The 19,378-nt window shown below is 42.1% G+C and overlaps 1 protein-coding gene across 1 annotated transcript in view; it reads right to left on the minus strand.

Annotated features, from left to right (window-relative positions):
* The window catches only part of TRPM3 (transient receptor potential cation channel subfamily M member 3), a 441,698-nt gene that overhangs the window by 78,482 nt on the left and 343,838 nt on the right, over window positions 1-19,378 (minus strand). The window contains exons 13-18 of the mRNA XM_081103884.1: window positions 13,649-13,684; window positions 13,354-13,494; window positions 10,460-10,489; window positions 9,247-9,536; window positions 7,460-7,688; window positions 3,921-4,088 (exon numbers count right to left, since the gene is read on the minus strand). Coding sequence (XP_080960010.1) covers window positions 3,921-4,088; window positions 7,460-7,688; window positions 9,247-9,536; window positions 10,460-10,489; window positions 13,354-13,494; window positions 13,649-13,684 — 894 coding nt within the window. The remainder of the gene's footprint in view (window positions 1-3,920; window positions 4,089-7,459; window positions 7,689-9,246; window positions 9,537-10,459; window positions 10,490-13,353; window positions 13,495-13,648; window positions 13,685-19,378) is intronic.

The raw sequence follows: 19,378 nt of genomic DNA on the forward strand, positions 1-19,378 counted from the left end.
TGGATATTTGAGACAATGACAAAAATAGTCAAAGCTAATATTTTATACTAGAGGCCCAGTGCACAAAATTCATGCACAGGGTGCGATCCCTAGGCCTGGCCAGTGATCGAAGCGCAAGCATCTGGCGTGGAAGGGCAGGCAGGTCCCAGCTGACTTCTGGGCCCTGGGCAGCACCTGGGCCCCATGCGCCCCCCCTCCACCTGAGTCATGGTGCCCGAGTTCCCATGTGGAGATGTGGTGAACACGGCAGGACACCACAGGCTGGGTGCAGCATGGGCCTCTGGGCCACCCAGCAGTGCTACATGGAAGCTAGGTGGGCAGCGCACTTTCTCCCAGCCAGCCTCATAGACCAACTCCTGCGTGAACCCACAGGGAGCCCGACTGGCCCCTGAGGGCCCAGAAGCTGCAGCCCGTCTCACCTGGAAGAGACCGCGGGCTCCTCGTGGACACCCAGCACCTGAGGCTTCCCGGCATGGGAGCTCTGGCATCCTGGGGGAGGGTTTCAGGGGGAGTGAGAGTGAGCTCGGCGGACACCCCGCATTCTCACCGCACCTCCATTCCTGTCACCTCCGCCCCCAGATAGCCAGAGAGAGGTAGCAGGTGCCACAGGAGGTTGGTTGCTGCCACCCACCGAGAGAGAGAGAGAGAGAGAGAGAGAGAGAGAGAGAGAGAGAGAGAGAGAGAAATATTGATTTGTTGTTCCACTTATTTATGTATTCATTGATTGATTCTTGTATGTGCCCTGACAGGGGATCGAACCTGCAACCCTGCGTATCAGGATGATGTGCTGACCGAATAAAGCATTTTTGATATTTTATTAATTCCAGCCTAAGCAGCTTAATTTGCTGATCTTGTTAATTTCCTTCCCCAGTAGTCAAACATTTCCTTTGCCTACATTCCTTAAAGCAGAATGTAATACGGCCAAATACAGACAAAACTGTACAATATAAACTTGAAAAATCTTTGCTACCTGAATACAGATGTCAAGTCTGGTAAGAGCCTCTGAGGTGAACGAAGCTAGTAAACGCCACTAAAATTAGCAAAGGAAGGCTGATATTTCACGCACAGCTTTGGAAGGGCCAACAGAAACGGCCCCGTTCTAAGAGAGGAAATGCTGGTTTTACAAGGAAGCTCAGGTATTAATCCTATAAAAAGAGGAGAGGTGCAACAAACTGCTGTCCAGTCCTGCCCAGGGTCCGAGCCAATACCAGGGTCCGCGCTGTGACAATATTTATCATTAGGGTCAAAGGAAGTCCTACCTTGAAGACAACTGCCATCCAACCCTGACTTAGCCAGCCCACAAGTCCCTTCCTTCCTCCCCTTCTCCCTGTCCTTCCAGCCTGTGGGGAAGAAGATCGAGCAGCAATGACGTGTTGGTCTCTTCTACTTGCGTTCTCAATAAATAACCAGGGGCTACTCTCCAGGAAGCAGACTTTGTCTCAATGCGGAGATGCATCTTTACTGTGGCTTCTTGAAGGGTCAGGTTCCCAAAGCTCTAGACCAGGGGTGGGGAACCTTTTTTTATTTCTGCCTAGGGCCATTTGCAGCCATACAGAATTATCAACTTAAAAATTAGCCTGCTATATTTGGTCAAACATTTAATTAACTCACCTCTAATGCCTTGGCAGGGCCAAACCAAATGATTTCACAGGCCTTATACGGCCCGCGGGCCGGACATCCCCCACCCCTGCTTGACTGAGCAGGAGAAGGAAGCTGCCTCCTTTGCTTTCTTCTTTGAGACCCAACAAGAAAAAACACTGCCTTCAGCTTCAGGCTACCTTCCTAAAATCCTCCCTCGAGCCTTCTTAGCAAGTATGCCAATGTCAAGGCCATGTCCTACTTGACATAGGAGTCCCATGCATCACTTTCAGATTCTCTCTGCTACATGGTAGACCAAACCAGCTGAGTGCCTACATTTGAGACTAGGACAAAAAAAATTAGCATAGCCTATCAGCTAAAATCAGGGCCAATGAAATCTCTATGCCTGGGTTCTAATGCCAACTTTACAACTAATTAGCGGAGTACCCTTGGGCAATTTAACCTCTCTGAGTCTCAGCTTCCTCATCTGTAAGATGGGATAAATAAAAAAGGGTGTCCCAAAATCCACGCAAGAAGTAATTTTGATAGAAAACACAGGTTTATAATTAAAAATTATAAATTTTTTATTGATTCACAAAGTATACAGTATAGGGTTATATATGGAATAGCATATCAGGTAAATGGCCTCCACGGCTTTGCTGGCACACACACACTCTTTTGTTGAAATTTTCCATGACCGAAATGCGGCTGCTCAGGCAATAACAGTTAATGGTGCTCGCTATCTCGACATGATAATCCAGTTTTTTGTGCCGTGGAGGCCATTTACCCGATATGCTATTCCATACATAACCCTATACTGTATACTTTATGAATCAATAAAAAATTTACAATTTTTAATTATAAACCTGTGTTTTCTATCAAAATTACTTCTTGCGTGAATTTTGGGACACCCTTTTAGTACCTACCCGTGGGATTGTTGTGAGGACTCCACCAGTAAATGCATGTGAACCACTTACCACTGTTTAATCAAGGCTTACCTCGCGCTTGACACCAGTGTAAATGGTTTACATGCACACTTTTTATATAGTCTACATGCACCTGTAAGCTACTATTATTCCCATGTTAGAAGTTAAGACACTGTGTCTGTGGTTCCAGAGTAGGTGATGGGGCAGGATCCTGGAGCCAGGGCACACACTCTTTACCCCTCTGCTGAAGCTGTCAATAAAAACCCTGTAGTACTACTTACTACAACGCTGCTGCTCATAATCAAAATAGGTTCTATCCTCGAAGGGTGCAGAGGCCAAAAATATGGTAAGATCCTTAGGGAAGGCAGTCACCCCTATCACAGAGGGAAGTAGACCGCCAATTTTTATACACTGAAACTGAAAGCAAACATTGGCTTTAAACTCAATGAGTCAAAAGCTGTGAATGATTTATCAATCAAAAGAGTGCCCCAATGTATATACCCTGTTACACGAGAGGCTGAAACTGTGCCTTAAAATAGAACTTTAGAAAGGGCCTAGTGGGAGGAAATAGTGTTTATTTGGAGGAAAACGCAATTCACAGAGGTGTCCTACTAGGATAATAATGCAAGGCCTTTTGTCACCTGAGCAAAACCAATTTTTGTTTTCTCCCCTTACAGCTTCTCTGGGTCATCACAGTGACCGGTGAGAGGGCAGGGGAGGGTGGGGCATATCAAGGCGGTCCTGTGGAGTTGTTGCTTGATGTCTCCAAAGCTATGAAGCCTTGTTTGTCTCTTTAACAGCCTGTGATATTTTTAGACCTTGGCTATAATCCAGTGGCAGTCACGCTGCTCCGGCGGGGGTTGCGGGAAGCTGTCCCATGCCCAGCTGCCCCATTCGCCCTGCAGCACAAAGCATCCATGCTCTATAATTACACCAGGAAGAGCTAAGAAAAACCTTCCATACAAACCTCCACATTCTATTAGTCCTGCATTGTGAGCCCGACCCTGAAGACAGATACAGGCCCAGCTTCTGATCAGAAGAAGAGTTCCAGCTCAGTGAAGCCGGCTGCTCCCAAACCACCAATCTCCTTTCTTTCCTCAAGTGCGGAGGCTGCCACACCACCTGGTTGTTTGTACAGCACTACCTGATGGGAAATTAAGGGTGCCTTGCTTTTGAATTTCATTGGGTTGTCCTATACCACTAACCCTGGCTGAAAATTTTCCCATCCAATTAGTTTCTATAGTCATATTATTTGTGCATAGAGAGGGCACTTTCATAATACCCTGGTCTCACCACTCAAATGAAAGCACCTGGCGGGAGGCTGATCTCAGGAGTTACAGAATCTGAAGCCATATCAATGGGACACGTGGATGAGGGATTGTCCCCATGGACAATAACTGAGGAGTATTTCCTTACTGTCAGTTCCATATCCTCTTCGTCTTTATCTTTCGTGGGCTTTTCTGGTTCTTCTGGCTCCTTCTCTTGGAGATGGATTTCCTGGGCCTGAGTCATATAAGGCATGTCGTCTTTGTTCTTGAACTCCAAGCTGAGAATTGAAGGAGGAAGTAGAATTCCCAGAATTACCTAAAGTAATAATAATGATAATAATAATAATCACATTTAAGGGATTAAGATTAGAGTGGTTGCTTAGAATCAGAGGGCCTGGGGGTGGTGTGTGTGTATGAGTGTGTGTGTGTATGTGTGTGTGTGTAAATGAGTGTTGTGTGTGCCCCAAGGGAGGACCTGCATATTTGAATAACTATGTATATTAATGCTACAAGAGTCATTTGTGTCCACCTGGGAACTGTTATGGACCATGTAGGGTATTTTTACAATAAGCTTCTTTGCCGTAAACATCTTTACCGCATTTTTGCTGTTAAACTAATTGGCTGTAAAGCAATTTTGCCATAAAAAATAAAGTAACTGGTCAACAGTTTGGGTTGACAGTGTACTCCCATTTTTATATTGCATAAATCTTAGCCCTCATATTGGTCTATACCAGTGGTTCTCAACCTTCTGGCCCTTTAAATACAGTTCCTCATGTTGTGACCCAACCATAAAATTATTTTTGTTGCTACTTCATAACTGTAATGTTGCTACTGTTATGAATCGTAATGTAAATATCTGATATGCAGGATGGTCTTAGGAGACCCCTGTGAAAGGGTTGTTCGATTGCCAAAGGGGTCGCGACCCACAGGTTGAGAAACGCTGGCCTATACAGTGCCGACTAGACATGGAGATCTTAAAATAGTGAATGATAACTATGTATATCAACTTGGTAGAAAATATGGTGACAAAGTTACTGAAAGTGTGAAATAAGAAAGTATAAAGCCAGATTTCATACTATATTAGAATATGATCACTGACATATCAGTTTGCAAATCCTTTGGTGATTCGAAGGTGGGGAGTTGAACCCATATTTCTCATAGAACTTTGGAATGTCTATTAACAGACATGCGACAATATGCCAAGAATAAAAACAATAGGTAAGCAACTCAGCTCAAAAGAGGAGACCGATCAATATGCAATGAGTGTATAACTGCTTAAGTACAACCCACAAAATAAAACCGGTTACTTGCACAGTATTATCATGAATCTACACATGTTTTAAATGAAGTCAGATATTTTGTATTTCATAATAGTATTCTTAATTTTGTGATGAAAAATGGATTTCATTATGTCCTTTTTAATGTCCCTTTTTTAAAATTTATTTTTCTTTATTTTATTTTTCCACCAACATTTATCCCCCCATACACTCTTCCATCTCCAAATCCCCCCTCCCCCTCTCCCACATCCCCTCTTTCCATAATCACCACACTATTGCCTGTGTCCATGAGTTCCTTCTCTTTTTTTCTTTTTTGCTCAATCTCTCCACCTCACCCCAACACCCCCCCACCCTCACCAGAGCTGTCTGCCTGCTCTCTATCTATGAGTCTGTTAATTTTTAAAATTTTATCTTGTACAGAAAAATTGCCTTATGGCAAATTAGTTTTGTGGCAAACATGTTTGTGGCAAAGCAGCTCATTGCAAAAATGCCTAGAACTGTTGTGCAGAGTAGCTCAATCTGATTTTGGAGAAACAAAGCATCTTACCAAAATATATATTACCCAATTAAACTCACTTTGCATGGGGGAAACTGAGGAAAGAGAGAGCGCCTATCCAAGGCAAAAGTGGGAAAGAACTGAGTTTCCCATTTAGCTATTAAACAGCACTTGGTTGGTGAAATCAATTCATACGTATATCCATTGGCATTTATTTGCTAGTGTGTCAGTTGGAGTTGATCGTGTCATCTGATTATCTCTAAAAATTGCTGTCCTAAGTTGACCTTGAGAAAGTCCACGTAGGAAAGCATTTTATTCGTTATAGAGCTTCCCCCTGTCATCTACTACTATCCCACAGAAACACACACAAACACCCACCAGCGGGCTCTGTATTCACTAAGAGAAGCCCCTGTTCAAATACAGGGTCCTGCACTGTATTTCTCTCATGTCTAAACAACATGCTTAAGTCTCTATGTGGTGATACTGAATCCACGGGCCTTTTTCACAAGGATCAACCCCATTCTCGGTTTGTCAGGGCAATGCATTTCTGAGTGATAGTACTGACATCTGACTTGTGTTCCCTAAATCTCCCACCTCTTCCCTAATCCTAAAATGGTTCTATTGCACAAGGTTCTGGAATATGAACCGCAGTGAGGGGCAAAGAGGATCCTGGAGGGTAAGTAAAAATAATTCTCAAATAACAAGTAAAGGACAGCCCATGCTCGAATGCCTGCAGGGACTCTGGAGCAGCTAAGGGAAAAGGGAGAGCGATGGCCCTGAACTCAGGGTGCCTGGCAGGCTGGGCAAGCTCAGGTGGCCTGCTGGCAGCCTTCAGCGGACGTGACACCCTGTCCTTGGAGCTGACAGCCAGGCTTGGCCAAGGTCACCAGCAGCACAGCTAGGGAACACCCATGACCCACTTCATGGCAACCTTCTGTGACTCCTGGCCAAGAGCCCATGCAAGGGTGGAGCAGAGGAGGGGGTGCTGGTTCAGCATAGGGTGGCTTCAGTGATCCCTCTGGTCCCGTGGCCCTTCTGCTTTGGGCTGCTCTCAAAGTTACCCAGATCAGGTAGTTCTAGGTAAATATGAGCCTGGTTTCACTGGTAACAGCCACAAATTCTAAATAGATGAACTATTTTAACATTCATTTAATCTTCCCCCTCCTATTTTTGCCTTTCTTTTACTTCTTTCAGTTTAATGTTTTCTTTAAAAAACATTAAGAAAACATACAAAGCAAAGCCACACATTCTTCTTATACTTCAACCCTAGAGGTAACACTACAATTTACTGTGTATTGTTCCTATTTTGTTTTGTTTTGTTTTGTTTTAAACATCATCTATACAATTGTGACTATACACATATATGCTTTAAAAAAACAAAAATGGTCTCAGGTTACATACATGATGATCTGCAACTTTGTTTTTCTTCATTTAAGAATAGATCAAGATTATCCAGCAATGTCTTTACCTGTAAATCTATCTCACTATTATTTCAGTTTAAACAATTTCTCAAGTACAGCTGAATAAGAGATGATGTCTCTTTTGACCTGGTGTAGAGGAGGCCAGGGTATTCCATCTGCCTCGCAGTGAACAGGTGCCCAGGTAAGCGACTCCTTGTACAGCATAGCTTGTGCCAGAGCACATGGCACCCCTACGGAACCTGAGTGAGACTATCACATTTTGGATCTTCTGAAAAATATTAATGTCTAGGCACCATGTCTATTGATTTAGCCAAATTTAGAGGAGGTCTTAGCCTCTACATGAAAACACTACACAGAAGATCCTGATGCAGTTGGAGTGTAGAGTCACCCTCCTGAGATATGAAAATGCCTAATCCCACTGCATATTCAGCTTGGATAACTCCAACCAACCCTCTGGTGCTCATAGCCAGTAGGGCCTTCTGGCTGCACTGACCTTGAGGCCTGAGTTCTTGCGCATCCGGAGCCGGCCCATCCACATGTCTGTGAGCAACATCTGGCTGCACGTGTGTGCGATGAAGTCACGGTGCTTGGCAGCCACCGCGAGCTGCAGGCATGTGGCGTTGCTCCAGTTCTTTAGCTCATATGTCAGGAGCTTCATGGCCAGTTGCTCATCCTGCTTGTAGGACTGGTCCAGGAGCTCCACAGCCAGCTGGCCAAAGTCCCTGAAAAAGAGAATGTGAAGGGCCATCTTTTAGCCATCTTGGAGATGTAGCTGGTGAAAGTGGAGACCCATTGGCCAAGCCAAAAAAGGTGGGTTCTGAATGGCCTAGTTGTTTTTTATGGGGTCTAGTCTCTTCATTTATTCATCCAGCCAACATCCATTAAACAGCTCTATATGCCAGACACCATGTTTAGAACTAAAAGCGTAAGTCAAACAAGGCATGACCCCTGCACTCAAGGCCCTCAATTCAAGGTGTATGGATGAGGATGGCAGACCAATAAATCAATGATTAGAGTGCAGTGTGTCTTCTTCAATGTGGCAGACCTCAGTTCAAATCTGAGCCTAGCCACAAAGTTGTCATCTTGGACAAGTCACTTAAACTCTACGTCTCATTTCCTTTAGCTGTAAAATATGCCTAACAAGAGGATCTATCTGTTGGGGCAGGGTTCTAGGTGTATTTGCTGTAAGCATTTTTGTTGCACAACTAATTGGCTGTAAGGCAATTTCACCATAAAAGATAAAATAACGGTGGGCAGTTTGGTTTATATTTGACAGACTGAATTTATTTAAGCTAGTTGTCAGTTTGGTTTCATTTCTCCATGGAGGAGGTTCTCACAGTTACTTCCATTTTTACATTATGTGAATCTTAGCCCTCATAATGGTCTATACAATGATGTAAATCTTAGCCCTCATAATGGTCTATACAATGATGAGTAGATGTGGTAGTCTTAAAATAGTGGATGTTAAAAACTACGCTTAAAGCCAGATTGCACACTATACTAGAAAATGATAACATATCAGTTTGCATATCATTCAGTGACCACAGTCATCCGCCCACCCAGCAGAACCAAACGTTCACCAAGCTATGGCAAATATAAAAGAAAAGTATATATAATACTATGAACAAAAGACTTCAAAGACAATGTATTTTCATTTTCTGCAACAGTTTTTAAATTTTGTTAATAATTTTTCATGTTCCATGATATCATTTTTGTTTTTCATTATTTTATCTCTTATGGCAAAATTGCTTTACAGCTGATTACCTGTGTGCTAAAAATCCTTGCAGCAAACATGCCTACAGTGAAAATACCAGACATGTTGGGGAGGTGGAGAGGGTGAAATAAAATCTTCTATAATCTGTTTGTACCTCCATAGCTAGTGCTGTGCACCATAAACAGTGATTCTTTTTAAAAAAGTATTTTTTTTTTTTTTTATTTCAGAGAGGAAGGGAAGGGGAGAGAGTGATAGAAACATCAATCTTGAGAGAGAATCATTGATTGGCTGCCTCCTGTATGCCCCACACTGGGGATTGAGCCCAGAACTCCGGCATGTGCCCCTACCAGGAACTGAACCCCGACTTCCTGGTTCATAGGTTGATATTCAACTACTGAGCCACGCCAGACGGGCAACAGTAATTCTTCATGTCCACCCTCTCTGTGCACCATTGGGGTGATACTGCTTTGCCTTCAAGTTTTGTGGATCTTAGACCCTCCATCCATTATTTGGGGCCCACCTTCCCTTTTTGTCCCCTGATGACCCTATTTTCTGGGCTGGCCGACCTGGAGTTGTGGTTCAGCTCCTGGGAGATGTCATCGACCATGTCGTTCTCGGAAGCCTCATGAGCCATGGCCTTGCAGAGCTTGCAGGCCACCAGGGCCTTGGCCATGGCCTCCTCGCCATGCTGCCAGAAGAACAAGGCCATTTTCTGCCGCTTCATCAGGACGGCCCACACCATCAGCTCATGAAAAGGGAAAGGAAAGTGGTTGATCTCAGGGTCGTCCAAGTCAATGTCTACCTCTTCTTCACGTTTCTTGGTTGTTTTTCTTCCTCTCCTCAAGGGAACGTCATCCTGTAATTTTAGGGTGCAAAAAAAAAATAGAGGTAGAGTTAGAAATGAACCAATGAAATTCAGTCAACAGTTATCGTATATTTACTACTGGTCCTGCTCTGACAGATGCATAAATGAACTACTGGCACACCTTATTTGATTGTGTTTCACTTTATTGCTCTTCCCAGATGTTGCATTTTCTACACATTGATGGCAAAAGATCACGACTTGCTTTATTGCGGTGGTCTGGAACCGAACCCGCAATATCTCTGAGGTATGCGTGTATCCTCTCCTAGCTCCAATCCTAAAAGAATGCTCAAGCTTATATATGTCTAATTTTAAAATGAGCTAGAAGAGCATGAGCACAGTCCTATGGGAACATGTCATTGTTATACTTTAAATTAGAAAAAGTACGTTCAATGGGCCATTTTCTTTTCTTTTCACTTTTGTCCTTTTCCCCCTCTGCAGGCAGGGTTATTTGTCATGCATGATGGACAGCACTACCCTTTTCTCTCAAAGGACAAGGACTTTCATTTGCATACAACAATAACCACATTAACAAAAGATGAGAGGAAGGTAACCTCTCCAGTTTCTGCACACCTCATTAGGTGCATTTGTGAAGTCTTTCTGGCCTTTGGATTTGTTGGCCATTTGTAAACACCCATGAATAGATTTTGCTTACTGGAATATATATGCTTTCTTGGTTTTCAAGTTAGAATTTCAAATAGGACTTATTTCCTTGTTTGCAATGCTAATTAATATAGCCTCCATGGTGAAATTTTCAAAGCTACTGTGATCTGTCCCCTCACCACTGGGAAAAATGTCACTTCCTCATTGCAGAATCATGTACTAATCCTTACCACTGAAATGAACTTATGAATATATTTCAAATGTGTAACAAAGAGATTAAATAATTGACACTAATAATTTGAGCAAACACTTACCTCCATTCCCAATAGTTTCAAGGCTTTGGGCTGTGAAAAAATTAATGCACAATGTTAGATATTTCTTTACAGATGTAAGAAAAGGATCCTACTTTATCTCAAACAGGTAATGAAACAATTCCATTTACCATATAGCATCTATCTATTTCAATAAATAAAACATTAAAAAGGGAACCTATTTATAGAAATTCTTAGAGAGTTAGGGATTTAATGAGTTTGGGTGAATCACAGAAAATTAGGAAACTGAACAGGCATAATGCGATTGCCTTTTGTGGACCAAAATTTCTTCCATCTTCCTAAAACTGTCCTGCTCGTCATCTCCATGACTTCAAGCACTTACGTGCATGATGAAACATTCAAAGCAGGTGTTTCTCAAACCACTGAATGACCTCTATTCCCGGAAGACTTGAGATATTATTCATAAATATATGTGTAGATGCTTCATGCTGACCATCTCTCTATGCTGCTGTCCGGTAGATCAAGGGTGAGTGGGGCCAGAGGGACATGTGTCGATGGCACTTACTGGCATGGAAAGTATCAGCACAAACAGAAGCATCATTGCTCATGCTGGGAATGTGCAAAACAGGCACAGACCGAGACGGACAGAGAAAGCAACTCAGCAAAGTGCAGAACTTGATTTATATTTAACAAGGGGAGATACAAAATTACATTTCAGGGGTCAGGAATTCCAATTCCACGTTGCAAGTATTACAGAAGGGTCTGGTACCATCTTGAAAGTTCTTTAAGTAAATAGTAAGGTTATAGCACTTATGGTTCCTCCAAATTTTATTCGACCATTCAAGTCAGAATAGCTTGAACTTGTCTCTCCCCCTTTCTTTCTCTTTTAGCTGTTATAATGACCACCAGTTTAAAATTTCTGATTTTTAAAAATTAATACTTTTTGGTGTTTTCAAAGGTCTCTTCTAGCACCACAAAATACTAGAATAATCAGAAGATAAGGTTTGGTAAAAATAAAAAATTATGCCTGCCACCAGCTATAGCAGCAGTTCTCAAAATGTTGTCCTAGGACCATGCGACCCTTTTGGGGGTGGAGGTCTTTTCTGAGACCCTTCAAGGGGTCTGTGAAGTCAAAACTATTTTCATAATAACACTAAGATGTGTTAATATTTGCACTGATGATACAAAAGCAACGGTCGGTAAAATTGCTGGGTACCTTGGCAAGGATGAAGGCAGTGGTACCAGACTTTACTAGTTGTCATTAGAGTTCACTGTTATACACTTGAAGTTTAAAACAAAACAAAACACTTGCACTTAAGAATGTGCTTGATGAGCCCTGGCTGGTGTAGCTCATTGGACAGAGATGAGGCCTGTGCACTGAAGGGTCGCCAGTTTGGTTTTTCAGTGGGTTACAGTGGGTGTTTGGGAGGCAACCAATTGATGTGTCTCTCTCACATTGATATTTCTCTCTCTCTCTTTCTCCCTCCCTCCCACTTTCTCTAAAAATCAATGGAACAAAACAACAACAAAAGAATGTGCTTGATGAGGCCTAAAACATTATTACATGTACTCAATTTCTACTCTTGCTGGTAAAAAATGTCTTTTTACTATTCTGAGGGGTGAAATGGGAAGTGGCATAAAGCACTGCTGCTACATACTGAACTAGGATGGGTGTCCTGAGGGAGAACACTCATGGGGTTGTTTGGGCTGAATTATGGCCACTTTGTGTCATGAACTATCTGTGTGAAGAAATGACTGGTAGACAATTAGGGTTTCTTAGACCTGGATGGCAGACGTTTTGGAAATGAACGAAGTAGGACTGGCATTTCAAGGAAAACAACTCGCAATATTGGTTGTTAGTGACAAAATTCAAACTTTCAAGCAGATAATAGAATCTTGGAAAACCCAGCCCTTGACCTTGACAGTTTTTCAGTAAAGACTTTTCTGATGAGATTGAAGGTGAATGCAAGTTTTTGCAATTGTATAATAAACTGTGTCAACAGTTAGAAGATCAGAATATAACTCAACAAACCAATATTTTACAATGACCAATCTATGATGTTAAAAGATCCATACAAACTGCAGTTTGGATTTTAATAGGAAAAGTTCACTGACATGGTTTCAGATTTCATGTTGCAAACGAATCTTCAAGAAATTGCCACTTGAATTTTGATGAAATATCAAAAAAGAATAGCTACAATTATCACTAAAGATTACTTTTTCCTTAGTTTGAAACATTTGTCATATTTGTCACATATTTGTGCGAGGGCAGATTTTCTTCATATATTTTAACCAAAACAATGTCTTGTAACAGATTGACTACAGAAGTAGATATGAGAATCTAACTATCTTCTGTTAAGTCAAACATTACAGAATTTTGCAAAAAATGTAAAGCTATGCTACTCATCACTGATTTTTGTTTTGAAAACAGTTGTTTTTCATAAACATGCTCTCTATGTTAATATGTAATGAATGAACTTCTTATGGTCATCTTAAGATGAATTAATAAATAATTATTTTTTAATGTTTCAACTTTAATTTCCAGCATGATAAATATTGATAGAACCCAATGTAGATAGAAAAGCTTTTGGGAGTCCTCAGTAATTTTTAAGGGTATAAATAGATCCCTACCAAAAACCTTGAAAATTGCTGTGGTAGATAATAAGATTCATTTGAATTTCATTGCTATTCTCTGATCATTAAGGCTCACTCTCAGTGTGTTTCTGATTTGAATTGGACCTAGGGAAAGAATACATCCCGCCCCCCCCTCCCCTGGGCCTTTTATAAAAACAGATTTGATGGTGGAGGGAAGAAGAGGTGGGGCAATTGCCTTCTCATCTCATCTCCCACTAAGAGAGAAGGATGCCACACCCTGAATCGGTAGCACCCTAGTCCACCCAGGAGTCCAGGAACCCGAATTTGCCTGCAAGCCTCACCCTCTTGGGGCCGAAGAGATTGTGGTAGAGCGTCCGGAAGCGCTTGCGCGTGTAATTGCAGCGATAAGCTCCGCCCATCAGGTATTCTATCACCAGGCCGATGTCGATCAGGCTGATTCTGTAGTCAGGCGGCAGGTTCCCCTGTGAGGGAAGAATGAAAAACAAACAGAGCCAAAGGACAGCGTGATTTACTAGGGATTCGATCCCATGTGTTCTGTAACTATTTTAGAGTAAAAAAAAAATTAATTAAAAAAGAAACATATGAATGAATTATTATGCTGGTTAATTAATTCACCTTAAAATAGATCCAACCGAAACCTGGATATTCTCGCTTGGAAAGAAGACATACGTTAAATAAGAAGATGCAGTAATCGTCGGCAATAACAGAAAATCAAAATATTTATTCGAGTCTTCAGCTGAGGAGAAAAACACACCAGCGTAGCAGAAAGAAACACAAGGCTAGACATGGCAAATGCTACTGCTCCCAGACACTAGTAACTAGGTTCCCCAGCTGTCCCCAGGCCCCTGGCTGCTCTGCCTCAGACCCAGGCCTGTTACCACCCTTTGCTGATCATTTATTTCTTCACACTCACTAAATGAAGACTCCGTCCAGAGGGGATTGGTATTGCCAGGGCTTGCATAGGTGGGGCATACTTAGAGCTCAGACAGCCTTTAATACCAAATTTCTGTTTAACAATGAACACTTGGCTCCTTTCCATACAAGGAGATCAGGATGGCTGTTAGATGAAGTCATTTATGAACGTCCCTTGTGTTGAAAGAGAAAGCAGGGAGAAAGAGCCTTATAATATTCATTGTTTTATTTATCGCTGTATTCCTAGTGCCTTTTATAGTGCCGGATATGTGGTTGGCATTCGAAATGCTTTTTATTGAAAATATGAATGAGTAAAATAGTGAAATTAACTGATGTGGTGGGATCAATCTCTCTGGTTGTTTGTGTGTGTGTGTATGTTTTGCATTATGTTCTCAGTAAGAGAACTAACTAGCCACAGTGTGTGAGTCACCCGTGTTTGGGAAAGTCTTGGTTTACTGCAGAAATCTGTCTTGAAATATGCGTACTGGTGTGTCTGTATGGGCAGGAATGAATGGATAGCAGCTGATGCACCAGCCCAAGTGTATGAATCCAAGTGCTGCTCTTTCAGCCTCCTTGCTGCTTGTGACCTTAGTTCTCAGCCCTGCCCACTGCATTCCGCCTCTCCTTTAGCTTGGGATACAAGGCAGGCGTGGGGACCTAATCTGAAAAGGCTGAGCGAAATGGGACTGTGTGAAGGGCATTCGAGATGAGATGGCAGCACTTTAAGGCACACAACCCCTCCCATCCCTGACCTGGGCTCATCAGAACCCATTTCTTTTGCTGAACTGTCCCTTCACAGAAACGGTCTCTCACTCCTCCCCCACTTTCTCAGAATTTCGGGATCTCTTTTGTGTGAAGATTATCTCATCAATCTAAATTGTCAAATTAAGCTATCCTCCGGCTGCTAAGAAAGACCAATTGTCTGGCTTCCGTATGCAAAGCATGGTGAAACTATAACAAAGGGAAGGTAGACAAGGTTTTATTTGAAGATCATAACGTCTCAGGTATTGCCCTTTCCATAAACATTAAGCTGATTTAAAAGATATTACCCATGCGATGATTTTTCTCCATTATTTTGGGATAGGTTAACAAGGCTGCAGTTTCTGTAAGGCCTGGCTCTACCAGATTGTTAAGCACCTCTGTTATTTCAAAGGTAGAAGAGCCCCAGAGCCTGGCCACCCCCGAGTCAGCCTCCTCTCCATGCCTTTGGCTCCATGAAGGGTGCCCTCCAGAGGAAGCCCACCCTGTCTGTTATTTGCTTGGCACTGTGAGGCAGGCAGGGTAAGGGACTCTGGCTGGGACTCAACTGCCCTGGGCTTCTGTCTATAGGACAAACCAGCCACTTGCCCTCAACGCCTCAGGTTTCTCACTGAAAAGAGTTGAACTTTCTGGCCTCTATGGTCTGTCATGTACCAGGTTTTGAAAAAATCCCCAGAGGATCTGTTATGATGCTATTGAAAGGCAGCTATAGCAAGTCTAGGAACTTGTGCTTATTTTCATCCTTGTAACAATTTTCTAAATTTAAGACGTGGGTAATATCGAGTCTAACACCTATATATTTTCATTTGAGAAATCCATATGGAAGCATTAGTTTGAATTCTAAGAACAAGAATCGGTATTGTCTGAAGACCAATATTGAATGGCAATATTTATACATGTGACATGTCTGTAAGAGTGGGAGTTGTCAGGAAGAATAGTTGTAATAGTAAAATTCTAAATAAATAAAATTTAAGAGGGGCAAAAAAACCAGTTTGTTTTTTTTTGTAAATGACTTCATTCATAAAGGGCTTATAAGTTTATAGACTACCAAAGAAGGTCCATAATCTTATTTTCTTTAGAAACTTCTCATATAAAGCTTGATTATTTTAGAGTGATGGATGGTCTGGTCTGAAGCAGGGGAAAGGATTCCAAGTCCTAGGTTCTCCCCAGCTTTCAGTGAAGGCCAGAAAGAAAACGGGCCTGTTTCTGTTTGACCACAAGGCGGCGATGTTCACCTAACCCAAACCAATGCGGGCTCCTTCCTCCTCAGCATTTGCCTGCCCGCTCTGTTTTGTGCAATAACTGATGTAAATGAACACAGAGCAGATTGGAGGATCTGGGGATGAGGAGGGAGTCAGATGCTTTTGTTGAAGTGATATCTGAAGGAGGGAAAGCTTACTTTACCAAGCAATGCGTTTGAACTCAGTCTGCAAGACTGCAGCTGTTTCTTTCCAGAGGCTTATGGAAGCAGAGAAATTAAGGGAAATTAGTTTCACAGTTTTTACTGGGAAGAGAGGAAACCTTTGGGGAAGAAGAAATAGATTTAATAAAATGAGTAAAACTGCCATAACTGTGTCCTGGGTGAACGCTGAAGGGGATGCAGCATTGGTGCCTGTCTGGGCCGATGGCCTTGGGTACCTGGGAGTGCAGGGGTAACATGTGCAGAGAAGAGCAGCAAGATGACCCCGCCGTGGAAATAGCACTGGGCTGGACTGAGGGCATGGCTAGATCACACCCTTTCTCTGTACCTCAGTTTACACTTTGAAAACATGCAGTTTGGACCCAGTTACTTTTACAGTCTTGTCTGTTTCTCAAGGTCTGACTACCAGCTGGCAGGCTGCTCTTATTTCTACGCTGCCAGGTCACTGGACAAAGACTCTTATCCCAGCTTCCAGGTTGATGTAGCTTCCACGAATCCCCTGAGGTTTGGTTAGTGGAGCTGGGGGCCTAGAGACCAGGGGTGGTAAAAGGGCAGACAGGGGTGCGGTTGTGCTCTTCATATCCACCTCCTCTGGACAAAAGCAGAGAAAGTGCACGGTACCTCACATGCCACAGGTAATGTCCAAAACCTTCTGGAGGAGTCTTCCTTTGCTGGGGTCCTTTTCAGGTAGGAGGTCAACAACAACACTGGTGTGACACTCCTCCTTCTGTCTGCTGTTTCTGGTATTTACCCTTCCTTTTTTGGCAATGACTTTGGTAACTGGTAAAGCCTGAACACTTATCCCCCATTTCATGGGAAGCCACATGATGTAAGTAACCTGACCCACAGAATGAAACAGAGAAGCTTGGGTCTGTGGATAGGTACAACACGATAACTTGAAAACGTCGTCTCCCTTTTTCGTGCTATGAGCTACTGCTACTCGGAAGCTGAGTTTTAACCCATGCCATCCTGAAGGACAGCTGTTCATTAAAAGAATAGTTTACATTCACATAGATCTGCTCTCCTAAATGCACTCTATTTTTCAGATGTCAGGTTATGACATCACAACACATTTCTACTGTTTAGGAAACACCTTTTTTGCTTTTCTTGAAACTTAGACTGTTTCCTTCTGATGCATGAAAGGTGTTAATGATAGCTGGTTGTCAGGTTTACCAAGGGAGAATAGGGAAAAGACTATTCTGGTGAAAGTTTATGGAAAAAGAGGGCATTCCCCCAATGTTTGGCACGGTAATAGACTGGGCAACTAATCTTATAAAAACTAAGAATGCTTTTGTAAATTTGTGTGAATTTAGATGGGATTATAAAAAGTCCTTTCTTTACCCAAATTGTGTCTGAAAAACTTTTTTTTCTTAATTCTGTAAAGTTCTGAGTCTTGATTCCCATGTGAATGAATTTTAAACTATAATAATTTCACACTACTTCTATATAAACAAATATCATACTCTTTTGGTGGGGAGGGAAAGTAGAGGTATTCTGAAGTATTAGCACATTTAATTAAGAAAGAAAAACTACTACTTTAAAACATAGAGGCACAAAATGAGCAGGCAAATAGCTACTAAAATGACAAGTTAGAATTCACGAAAAAGCAGACAGACTGGGCCACTCTGGTTTAATAAGAGAGCATTGGTGCATCCAATGGATTTATGCATGAAAACAGTCCAGGGAACTGGGTTGACTTAAATAATTTTAAATTTCTGATAGATGCTGAATAGCAACTCTTCATCTCATTGCTCCTAGATTGTTCCCTTGGTATAAATAATTTGAAATTTGAAAAAGCATGGGAGCAATTCTCCACATTCAGTTCTGTTGATTTCAAAGGTTAGTTGGACTTGCAGGTGTCATGCTGGTTAACGTATGATGGTCTGATAATTCCTAAATGCATTCCCTGGGTTTGTCAGAGCTACTTACATTTAGTTTACAGACATGTTATCAAACACGATGTTTAAGGTCCAGAGCGGTGTTCATACTTATGAACAGCATTTTGTATCAGGGCTTATCACTTACTAAGTTTTTTAACCACAGATTAAATCAATCAATATATACACAAAGTCCTATAATCATAAAGCACAAAGTACATACTAATTACTATGGCCCTTAATTTTGACAATTACTTAAACTGTCCAAGATTTCTTAGCATTTTAAACCTTGTTTTTTGAGAATCTTACAGGCCTACACTGCTAAGAGTCTTCTGGAACCACCTGAGGAAAATGTGAACCCCCTGAAGAAAATATTAATTTCTCCATCATTTAATTCTTAAAAATACACAAATGCCCCAGCTGGTGTGGCTCAGTTGGCTGGGCGCTGTCCTGTGCACCGAAAGGTTACCGGTGCCATTCCTGGTCAGGGCACATGCCTGGCAGGGGGCGTGCAGGAGGCAGCCAGTCAATGTTCCACTCTCACATCAATGTTCTTCTCTCTCTCCCTCCCTTGTTCTCGCTAAAAAATAAAATAAACAAACAGACCCCCATCATTTTCAGTCCCCTTCTTCCCTGTAACATAAAATGGAGACACTTCCAGCTCCTTTGGCTCCATTGTTATTCTTTCCTGCTTTCCAATAGTCCGATGCTCATCTTTATCACAGAAATAAGTGAAGGCTGCATTTCCTGCTCCTGTTTCTTCCCAAAGGAAGAAGCTAAGCATAGACTTTCTGTTTCTTCCCACCTATTGGCAATCTCTAGTCCCTGGTGAAAAGATCAATTGTTCCTAAGCCAGTTCAGTACTATCCTGGGTGGTATGTTTTCATTTTTTCCAGTTACTCAGTTAGTAAGTAAATGAATTCTTAGGTAACTATATCCTTGTGCTTTCTCTTGTACATCTTTAGCTAAGAAGTTTAAAAGAATCCTACCTTAAAACTACTGTACATGCCTTTTAATACAAGTGATGTGAGCAAATGCAAGAGGCAGCTACTGGGATTTCCGAAAAGAAACAACGGTATTGCGAAGCAGAGTCCAGCAAGGCAGAAAACCTAATAGGAGGGATCTTGATCATTTGTACTCAGTAAGATCTACCTACAAAATCCTTTTGAAAATCATGCGGGGCATTGAGAACCTGCATGATGGAAGTGGACTTTGTTTGAAGGTTTGGATTGGCCGATGGCTGACACTGAAGCACAAAGGCACAGCTGTCCCCTCAGAGAGCCTCACAATACCTTCAGTGACACTGGGCAGCTTCAGGTGAGGGGATAATATCTTGTTATTTTAGAAACATCTCAAGACATTTTATTGAATACGAGC

The sequence above is a fragment of the Myotis nattereri genome (genome assembly GCF_964212035.1).
Source record: "Myotis nattereri genome assembly, chromosome: 12".
NCBI classification, from domain to species: Eukaryota; Metazoa; Chordata; class Mammalia; order Chiroptera; family Vespertilionidae; genus Myotis; species Myotis nattereri.